Source organism: Nomascus leucogenys, chromosome 1a (genome assembly GCF_006542625.1).
Source record: "Nomascus leucogenys isolate Asia chromosome 1a, Asia_NLE_v1, whole genome shotgun sequence".
NCBI lineage: Eukaryota > Metazoa > Chordata > Mammalia > Primates > Hylobatidae > Nomascus > Nomascus leucogenys.
Genome location: NC_044381.1, coordinates 22,000,309 through 22,012,034, shown reverse-complemented (window position 1 = coordinate 22,012,034; position 11,726 = coordinate 22,000,309). Strand labels below are relative to the sequence as shown.

At 36.6% G+C, this 11,726-nt stretch overlaps 1 protein-coding gene across 1 annotated transcript; it reads left to right on the top strand.

Annotated features, from left to right (window-relative positions):
- Nucleotides 1-848: 848 nt before the first annotated feature.
- Nucleotides 849-1,418, top strand: IFNA6 (interferon alpha 6). Its single transcript, XM_003260367.2, has one exon. The coding sequence runs from the start codon at nucleotides 849-851 to the stop codon at nucleotides 1,416-1,418; it is 570 nt and encodes a 189-aa protein (XP_003260415.2).
- The last annotated feature ends 10,308 nt before the right edge of the window (nucleotides 1,419-11,726 follow it).

Sequence of the window (11,726 nt, the reverse complement as noted above, 5' to 3'; positions counted from 1 at the left end):
ACTTTGATAATTAAATACAAATCATGTATATGTTATTATTTAATTCTACTAAATATTTTCAACACATCAACAGTTAATGTCAAATGCTGAAAAGAATAAAATGTTGACAATCTCTGGATGAATATGTAGCAGCTAGTGAAATTAAAAATTAGTTTATTTTTTAAAGCAAAATTAAAAGTTAAGTACACTAAAAATCAAACTTAAGAAAATAATTTCATTTTTTACCTCTAAGAAACTTATGTATGTCATCATGTTGGTATTATTATGTACATTACTAATACATTCTTAATTTGCAAATTTGTTTGAGATAATTTATATAAGTAAATAGAGTGAATTAAAAGTTGCTGCTCAGAGTTAAGTTAAATGTCAAATTTTTAAAAATTTAACTTTTAGTTAAATTATTTTGCCATTTCTAACAGATCAAGAAATAATAAAAGTAAACTTTATGCTTTTTCTTTTAGTGTACAAAGTAGATATACATACAGTACATAAGGAGATATACAATATATTTCTTATTAAAATTTAATAACATTTAAAATTTAATAAAATTTAATCTCAATTAAGAAAAAAATTTCTTAAAAGACTCTGGAGGCAGGCAAGAGAAGGGAGTGTCAATAATGACTACATACACACACAAACACACAAAACTGGTTGAAAAACTACTCTATACCCATGTAGAGAGTACATAAAGGAAAGCAAAATCAGAAGTAGAAAGTAAATTCTGAAAATGGAAACTAGTATGTTCCCTATTTAAGACCTACACATAAAGCAAGGTCTTCAGAGAACCTAGAGTTGAAGGTTCAGAGTCACCCATCTCAACAAGTCCGATAGCATCTGCAACATCTACAATGGCTTTGCCTTTTGCTTTACTGATGGCCCTGGTGGTGCTCAGCTGCAAGTCAAGCTGCTCTCTGGGCTGTGATCTGCCTCAGACCCACAGCCTGGGTCACAGGAGGACCATGATGCTCCTGGCACAAATGAGAAGAATCTCTCTTTTCTCCTGTCTGAAGGACAGACACGACTTCAGATTTCCCCAGGAGAAGTTTGATGGCAACCAGTTCCAGAAGGCTGAAGCCATCTCTGTCCTCCATGAGGTGATCCAGCAGACCTTCAACCTCTTCAGCACAAAGGACTCATCTGCTGCTTGGGATGAGAGGCTTCTAGACAAACTCTACATTGAACTTTACCAGCAGCTGAATGACCTGGAAGCCTGTGTGATGCAGGAGGTGGGGGTGGGAGAGACTCCCCTGATGAATGAGGACTCCATCCTGGCTGTGAGAAAATACTTCCAAAGAATCACTCTCTACCTGGCAGAGAAGAAGTACAGCCCTTGTGCATGGGAGGTTGTCAGAGCAGAAATCATGAGATCCTTCTCTTCATCAAGAAACTTGCAAGAAAGATTAAGGAGGAAAGAATAAGACCTGATCCAACACAGAAATGACTCCCATTGATGACTACACCAGCTCACACTTTCGTGATCTGCCATTTTAAAGACTCTTGTTTCTGCTATAACCACACCATGAGTTGAATCAAACGCGTCAAGTATTTTCAAGTGTGTTAAGCAACATCGTGTTCAGTTGCACAGGAACTAGTCCCTTACAGACGACTAAGCTGATGGATCTATTTATCTATTTATTAAATGTATATTTATTTGACTATAATATTTAATTTTTTGCCCATATAAATGCATAAAATGTATACATTTATACTGTTGATAACATAACAAAATATATTTTTTATGCTTAGTCAATGTATTATTTTGTTTAGTTTATTAAATATTTACTAAAGAAAACTTCTTAGATTTGTTTATTCTCTAAGGAGAAACACCAAGCCGATTCTCCAACATGATTTAAAAATGTATGGTTCAATTCATTGACTCATTGTTATTATACTCAAGTTATAAGTACGGTACAAATTTACATTCTATAAGCCAGCTTGTATGTTGACTTCAGGTTATAGAGATGAAGATACAAATACACTTCATGCTGTCTTTTATCTTTCTTTGTGTAGGGAAAAAAAACCTAAAAACAAGAATAATAATTAAATCTGTTAGATAAATGATATAAGAAGAAGACCGAAAAACAGTATTTTTTTTTTTCAGCAGAAGCTGGAATAAGGCGTATCAGGAAACAAAAACAAAAGCAGCAGATATCTTCTACAGTTGACTGGTAGACACAAAAGTGCAAATGTGCACTGGCAATTTGATATTTCAGTCTGCAATTTTCAAGCAATGCCGTAACCTGAAACTCCAGGAACAGCAGTGGTCATGTGAGAAGTGTTTACAGAACGACAAAATGACTGAAAATTTCCTCCTGCAACTTTCAACTTTAAAGGGAGGAAAGAGCTACAATGGAAACAGATTTGGAATGGTCAAATATTAGAAGGAAAAGAGAGAATGGTGATAAGAATAAATTTAAAAGACAAAACTGCTTAGAAGAATTGATGCATTCATGCAAAATATAGAGTAGATTGAAACTGCCTGGTAATTTGAGCATTGGTGATCTTAGTGGAAGTTGATTGGTAGAATCAATCAGTTGACTGATAGAATTAATCAGTAGAAACCATACAGGAGTAGGTAGAAGAGTAAATAAGAGAAGAGAAGGTAATGGCAATATATAGAGAAAACAATTTTCAGAAGTTTGCCTTCTTGCTGATGGCTGATGTGAGACCTAGATTCTTGTCTTCCTAGTTTTAAGAATTTAAACAAGAGACACATGGCAGTGGAGCTGCAGCATGGAGTAATTTATTGCAAAAAAAAAAAAAAAAGAAAAAGAATATTTTGACAGCTAGGTGCAGAATAGACAGTACACCCTGAGACAGAGAGGATTCAGGGCAGGCTGCTAGTAAGGATGAGAAAGTAAAGACTAGTACTGGGGAGACTCCTTTTATGGGTATCTTCCATGATTATCCATAAGGAGGTGGGAAGAGGCGTTACTAGTAAGCATGTTCTTGGTTGTCCTCTGGGTGCACATGTGCAGTAACTGTATATGCTTGTTGTAACATTGTATGTCTCATTAGCATCTTAAATCTTCCACCCACGGGTTTATTCTTTACTATTATAATGATCAAAGGGTCACTCTGAGGACAGGTAAAATCAAAATGTGCATTCTCTCTACAGGGGAACTACAGCTTTGCTTGAATGAGTTCAATTACAATGTTAATGCTGAAGCTTATTGTGGTGATGGTATGGTCACCAAGGTTGTGACATCCTGATGACATGGTTACTTCCCTGACTACCTATCCTGCCTCATCATGAAATGAAGGAGAGAAGTAAAGTAGGACCTGGAAAAGGACATGAATTAATTTTTATCTGCATAGCTTTCCATTTTTGGAAATATGTATGTCTATAGATAGATTTCATGGATTTGATGTATTGAAAAATCATACTAGTACATTTAATATTTATTTTAAATTATGACAAATTACTTAGAATGATAACATTATTTTGGTTAATACTATCTTGACTGTCAGTAAACTGCTCTGTGAGTTGAAATCATCTACTACAGTAGAAAAACAGATGGAATTGGTGACCTTAGTGAAGCTGACTTTGTAGAATTTACAAGCAGAAACTATATTGGAGTAGGTGGGAAGGAAAAAAGAAAAAAAGAAAAATTCCTATTACCATTTTTTTGGCCTGGGGAGTCACTTTCCTTCTTTCATGTTTATCATATTCAGATTTGCATTTGTTTTCCCTTCTCTTCAACGTGTCCAAATGCAATGACAATTTATAAAAAAACATTAATTTGGAGAAAGAATAAAAGGATGTATTGAAAATGATGGAAAATAATGATATGAGCTCTTTATGTTCCCATTTGTACTTCCCTATGTTGTTATTTACCTTAAGATAAACTAGAAAGTAATTCAGAAGCAGCCATACAGCACTTGACCAGAAAAATACTAAAATAAAAAAAAAGAATATATGAATTGTTTAAACGCTGAAACCAGTAAAGAAAAGCAGACTAATTTCATCAGCAGCATTGCTGGACATCACTGCCTTAAATTTTCACCTTGAGACATATAATAACAAACCATGAAGTTCAGTGGAAATGCACTGACTGACTGATCTAGGGACATTTAGTAGTTACTACAATGTAATCTTATTTTTCTTTTCTATATTTAATTTTATTTTATTTTAAGTTCTGAGATACATGTGCAGAACATGCAGGTTTGTCACATAGGTAAACGTGTGCCATGGTGGTTTGCTGGACCTATCAACCCAACGCCTAGGTATTAAGCATCACATGCATTAGCTATTTATCCTGATGCTCTCACTCCCCATGCCTTCCAATGTTGTTTCCCTTCCTGTGTCCATGTGTTCTCATTGTTCAGCTCCCATATATGAGTGAGAAAATGTGATGTTTAATTTTCTGTTCCTGTTAGTTTGCTGAGGATAATGGCTTCCAGCTCCATCCATTGTCCCTGCAAAGGACATGATCTCATTCCTTTTCATGGCTACATAGCATTCCATAGGGTATATGTACCATGTTTCTTTATCCAATCTATAATTGATGGGCATTTGAGTTGATTCTATGTATTTACTATTGTGAATAGTGCTGCAATAAACATACACATGCAGGTATCTTTATAACAGAATAACTTATATTCCTTTGGGTATATATCTAGTAATAAGATTGCTGGGTCAAATGGTATTTCTGGTTCTAGATCCTTGAGGAATCACCACACTGTTTTCCACAGTGATTGAACTAATTTACATTCCCACCAACAGTATAAAAGCATTCCTATTTCTCCACAGCTTTGCCAGCATCTGTTATTTCTTGAGATTTTTAATAATCACCATTCTGACTGGGGTGAGATGGTATCTCATTATGGTTTTAATTTGTATTTCTCTAATGATCAGTGGTGTTGAGCTTTTTTTTCATATGTTTTTTGGCCATATAAATGACTTCTTGGAGATGTGTCTGTTCATTATCCTTTGCCCACTTTGTGATAGGGTTGTTTGGCTTTTTTTTTCTTTTGAAATTGGTTTAAGTCCCTTGTGGATTCTGGATATTAGACCTTTGTCAGATTGATAGATTGCAAAAAATTTCTCCCATTACATAGGTTGTCTGTTCACTCGGATGATAGTTTCTTTTGCTGTGCAAACGCCTTTTAGTTTAATTAGGTTCCATTTGTCAATTTTGCTTTGGTTGAAACTGCTTTTGATGTTTTTGTCATGAACTCTTTTCCCATACCTATGTACTGAATGGTATTGCCTAGATTTTCTTCTAGGGTTTTTTTTTAAAATTATTTTACTTTAAGTTCTAGGATACATGTGCAGAACATGCAGGTTTGTTACATAGATATACATGTGCCATGGTGATTTCCTGCACCTATCAACCCGTCATCTACAATAGGTATTTCTCCTAATGCTATCCCTCCTCTAACCCCCCCCTCCAACAGGCCCCAGTGTGTGATGTTCCCCTCTCTGTGTCCATGTGTTCTCATTGTTCAACTCCCACTTATGAGTGAGAACATGCAGTGTTTGGTTTTCTGTTCCTGTGTTAGTTTGCTGAGAATGCTTTCCAGCTTTATCCATGTCCCTACAAAGGACATGAACTCATTCTTTTTTATGGATGTGTAGTATTCCATGGCATGTATCTGCCACATTTTCTTTATGCAGTTTATCATTGATGGGCATTTGAGTTGGTTCCAAGTTTTCACTATTGTAAATAGTGCTGCAATAAACATATGTGTGCATGTGTCTTTATAATAGAATGATTTATAATCCTTTGGGTATATACCCAGTAATGTGATTGCTGGATCAAATGGTATTTCTGATTTTAGAACTTTGAGGAATCACTACACTGTCTTCCACAGTAGTTGAACTAATTTATACTCCCACCAACAGTGTAAAACCATTCCTATTTCTCCACATCCTCCCCAGCATCTAGGGTTTTTATAGTTTTGGGTTTACATTTAAGTCTTTAATCCATCTTGAGTTAATTTTTGGATAATGTGTCTAAGGAAGGGGTCCAGTTTTCAGTTTTCTCATATGGCTAGCCAGTTTTCTCATTTATTGAAGAGGAAATCCTTTCCCCATTGTTTGTTTTTGTAAGATTTGTTGAAGATCAAATGGTTGTAGACATCTGGTCTTATTTCTGAGATCTCTATTCTGTTTCATTGGTCTATGTGTCATTTTTGGTATAAGTACCATGGTGTTTTGGTTACTGTAGCCTTGCAATATAGTTTGAAGTCAGGTAGCATGATGCCTCTAGCTTTTTCCTTTTTGCATAGGATTGTCTTCGCTGCATGGGCTCTTTTTGGTTCCATATAAATTTTAAAGTAGGTTTTTTCTAATTCTGTGAAGAATGTCAATGGTAGTTCAATGGGAACAGCACTGAATCTGTAAATTACTTTGAGTAGTGTGGCCATTTTCATGATATTGATTCTTCCTACCATGAGCATGGAATGTTTTTCCATTTGTTTGTGTCCCCTCTTATTTCTTTGACCAGTGGTTTGTAGTTCTCCTTGAAGAGGTCCTCCACATCCCTTGTTAGCTGTATTCCTAGGTATTTTATTCTCTTTGCAGTAATTGTGAATGGGAGTTCATTCATGATTTGCTCTCTGCTTGTCTACTTTTGGTGTATATGAATGCTTGTAATTTTTGCACATCAATTTTGTATCCTAAGACTTTGCTGAAGTTGCTTATCAGCTTAACGAGCTTTTAGGCTGAGACAATATAGGATTATGTGGTCTGCAATCAGTCAATTTCACTTCCTCTCTTCCTGTTTGAATACCATTTATTTATCTTGCCTGCCTGCCCTGGCCAGAACTTTCAATACCATGCTGAATAGGAGTGATGAGAGAGGGCATCCTTGTCTTATGCTGGTTTTCAAAGGGAATGCTTCCAGCTTTTGCCCATTCAGTATGATATTAGCTTTGGGTTTGTCAGAAATGGCTCTTATTATTTTGAGATATGTTCCATCAATACATAGTTCATTGAGAGTTTTTAACATGAAGGGATGTTGAATTTTATAAAAGGCCTTTCCTGCATCTATTGAGATAATCATGTTGTTTTTGTCATCAATTCTGTTTACATGATTTATTGATTTGCATATGTTGAAACAGCATTGCATCCCAGGGATGAAGCTGACTTGATCATGGTGGATAAGCTTTTTGATGTGCTGCTGGATTTGGTTTGCAGTATTTTATTGAGGATCTTCTCATCGATGTTCATCAGGGATACTGGTCTGAAGTTTTCTTTTTTGTTTTGCCTCTGCCAGGCTTTGGTATAGAGATAATGCTGGCCTCATAAAATGAGTTAGGGAGCTGGTACCATTCCTTCTGAAACTATTCCAAAGTACCATTCCTTCTGAAACTATCCCAATTTTTTTTTTTTTTTTTTTGGAATTTGGAGCGGTGAAAGAGGGCATCCTTGTCTTATGCTGTTTTCAAAGAGAATGCTTCCAGCTTTTGCCCACTCAGTATGATACTAGTTTTGGGTTTGTCAGAAATGGCTTTTGTTATTTTGAGATATGTTCCATTAAATACACAGTTTATTGAGAGTTTTTAACATGAAGGTCCAATGTTTTTGGAATAGTTTCAGAAAGAATGGCACCAGCTCCTCTTTGTACCTCTGGTAGAATTTAGTTGTAAATCCATCTGGTAATAGGCTTTCTTTTTGGTTGACAGGCTATTTCTTACTGCCTCCATTTCAGAACATGTTATTGGTCTATTCAGGGATTTGATTTATTTCTGGTTTAGTCTTGGGAGGGTGTGTGTATCCAGAAATTTATCCATTTCTTCTAGATTTTTTAGTTTATTTGCATAGAGGTGTTTATAGTATTCTCTGATGGTTGTTTGTATTTCTGTGGGGTCAGTGGTGATATGCCCTTTATCTTTTTTTTATTGTGACTATTTGATTCTCCTCTCTTTTCTTCTTTATTAGTCTAGCTAGCAGTCCATTTTATTAAATTTTTTCAAAAAGACAGCTCCTAGATTCATTGATTTTTGAAGGTTTTGTTGTGTCTCTATATCCTTCAATTTCCTCTGATTTTATTTATTTCTTGTCTTCCGCTAGCTTTTGGATTTGTTTGCTCTTGCTTTTCTAGATCTTTTAGTAGTGATGTTAGAATGTCGATTTGAGATCTTTCCAGCTTTCTAATGTGGGCATTTAGTGCCATAAATTTCCCTCTAAACACTGCTTTAGCTGAATTCCAGAGATTCGGATATGTTCTCTTTGTTCTCATTGGTTTCAAAGACACATAACCATCAGATTCTCCAAGGTTGAAATGAAGGAAAAAGTGTTAAAGGCAGCCACAGAGAAAGGCCAGGTGACCTACAAAGGGAAGCCCATCAGACTAACAGTGGACCTCTCAGCAGAAACCCTATAGGCCAGAAGAGAGGGGGGCCAATATTCAACATTCCTAAAGAAAAGAATTTCCAACCCAGAATTTCATATCCGGCCAAACTAAGCTTCATAAGTGAAGGAGAAGTAAAATCTTTTTCAGACAAGCATATGTTGAGGGAATTCATAACCACCAGGCCTGTCTTGCAAGATCTCCTGAAGGAAATACTAAATATGGAAAGGAAAAAACGGTACCAGCCACTACATAAACACACTGAAGTACAAAGACCAAAGACACTATAAAGAAACTGCATCAACTAATCTGCATAATAACCAGTTAGCACCATGATGATAGGATCAAATTCACACATAAAAATATTAAACTTAAATGTAAATGGGCTAGTTGCCCCAATTAAAAGACACAGACTGGCAAATTGGATAGAGTCAAGACCTATCAGTGTGCTGTTCAAGAGACCCATCTCACCTGGAAAGACACACAGAGGCTCAAAATAAAGGGATGGAGGAAAATTTACCAAGAGAATGGAAAGCAGAAGAAAGCAGGGTTTGCAATCCTAGTTTCTGACAAAACAGACTTTAAACCAACAAAGATTAAAAAAAAAAAAAGGCAACGAAGGGCATTACCTAATGGTAAAGGGATCAACTCAACAAGAAGAACTAAGAATTCTAAATATACATGCACCCAATACAGGAACACCCACATTCATAAAACTAGTTTTTAGATATCTACACGGAGACTTAGACTCCCACACAATAAAAGTGGGAGACTTTAACAACCCACTGTCAATATTAGACAGATCATCGAGATAATTAACAAAGATATTCAGGACTTGAACTCAGTTCGGATCAGGTGGACCTGACAGATGTCTACATAACTCTCCACCCCAAATCAACAGAATATACATTCTTTTCAGTGCCACGTAGCACTGCCCCTAAAATTGACCGCATAATTGGAAGCAAAACATTCCTCAGCAAATGCAAAAAAACTGAAATCATAACAAACAGTTTCTCAGACCACAGTGCAATCAAACTAGAACTCAAGATTAAGAAATTAACTCAAACCCACACAATTACATGGAAATTGAACAATCTGCTCCCGAAAAACTCCTGGGTAAATAAAGAAATTAAGGCAGAAATCAAGAAGTTATTTGAAACCAATGAGAACAATGAATTCTGATGGAAGCAAAATCATCATAAAATCCCCTGTGGCCAGCTTAGAAACTTAAAGCATAAAAAGTATTCAGCAATTTAATGAATTGAATTCAACGTAGATATAATCCACATTTGGAAAAATAAAATTTCTTTTGCTATTCAACATAAAAATTTTGGAAAGGATAATTTACCCAACCCCTGCCCACGCTCAGACACTGAACATAAATTTTTGCTCCTATCATCTGGAGGCTATGAAAATACTGACATTAGTACCAGATCATAAAAAGAGATCACTGCTAACAACCTAGTTCAATCACAGCAACACTCTGTTGTCTTGGCCAATTGACTGTTTGAAGGACAAAAGCAATCACCTTCCAATAATGATGTGCCAAAATTTCTAAATTGTGATGAGCTGACTCCTGCCAGCACATTTAGAGGAAGTTAGGGATGGTTAAATTGGAAGATAGGTGGCTGTGTGCATATTAAGCCAGAGAGTCAGATTAAAGATGTGGTCTCTAACTTGAGGGGTGAGGAGGTGCTGGGGAAAGAATAAAAATATTGTGGTTCTTGGGATTAGGATTGATATACCCACATGTGACTTACTACCACTGTTCGCAGAAAGCAGAGACATCAATTAGGCAAGGTAAAGAAAAGGGCCTAAATATCACTTTCCATTATTCTGAATGAATTACTGGAACACAGATACATCAGGAATGAGAGTACTGGGAAAAGATGAGAACATCATTAGACGTAGAGAACAGGCAAGGCAGGTCAGGGGAGACAGCAGGGCCTAGGGCTTCTAACCAAAGGTCACAAATAATTTACCTGAGTGTGAGAGAGGTCTTCAGAGTAAAATCCCAAACATTGTGATTCAGGGTTATGAATTGGCTGATGAAGGGAGTTCAGCACAACTTGAACACGATAGCCTTTCAATACCTTTTCATCAGCCACCTCCCCACGCCATCTCAGGTAAACCTGGGGACAAGCTTCTCTCTTGTGTAGAGCCAACATGGAAAGCAATGGCGAGCCCCTGGAAAAACTTTGATCTGATATGTACACATAGATATAGATAAATATAGATATAGATAGGTAAATATAGATATCAGGTTAATAATAGCTATTTAGATAGATGAAATAGATATATGTATTGGCTTGGATCCCACTAGTCTTTGGAAATCTTAAGATATCCCAGGAATTTTTTCTAGCACAATTGTTTTTTAAAAAGCAACTCATTTTTGAAACCATAACACACAGAATGAAAGTATACATGTCCTAGGCACACAGTGACATGGTTCCTCACGCACTGAATATATTGTGAAAGTAGCAGCATGTCAGAAACAGTTTGCTCAGGACTTAGAAGTCTCTCTAGTGCTCTGTGCCAGTCAGTACCTAAGTAAGACCAACTCTTTTGCCTCCGCCCTGGGGGTAGACACTCTCGCTTCTAACAGCAGTGATTATTTTTGCTAGGTACAGTTTCATCCATTTCGTATTTATTAATCTGATTGTTACAATAATCCGATGAGATCAATACTGTTATTCTTCCCATATTACAGATGAGGAAACTAGGGAGCATAATGTTCATGATACTTGCCATGGTCATATTGCTATTAAATAGCAGAGCTGGAATCCAAACCAGGAACTCTGGCTCTAGAGTCATACCCTTTAGTCACTAAATTGTGCTGTCTAAAATAGCATGGCAAGCTCATTCAACAGCCTGAATCAATACAATTAGATGTGTTTAGAGAAATAACCACTAACCACCACATAGCACTTTGTAGATTGTTCTGCACATACCTTTTGACTTCCTCCTACTTACGGCTCAGACCCTGTGAGCAGGCATCAATCTCTGAGGGAAAAAGACTTGCCCAAAGCCCACAGCTAAAAAGGAGAAGATATGAGCTAAGAACAGTTTGGGGTCTATTATTTTCTTCACTATTTCACAAAGGACAGGAGAAAACAGACCAAGAGGATTTCATGAGTAATCCTTTTCTCCAGTGAGGCCAGCTAGGCACTCTGGACATGGTTGGTGCTAAACTTGTAAGAAGTCCTATTCAGGCCCGGTCTCTTGACTGAAGATTCATGTGTTACTCAACCCCTCAGAATCCTTGGGGTAGCTGAGCTCTTCACTGCACTTATGCAGGTGACAGGAGGTCTATCTGTGACCCAGACAGATGCCATAGGCAGGTAAGACAATAATTGAGGAAATGAGTGAAGCACAGAGTGAGTAGGGCAAACACTGTGAGTTTGGGTCTCCAACAGGGTAACTTGT

Bases quoted from the DNA above. Each gene is read 5' to 3' on its own strand.
- IFNA6 (XM_003260367.2), top strand. From the start codon at position 849: ATGGCTTTGCCTTTTGCTTTACTGATGGCCCTGGTGGTGCTCAGCTGC.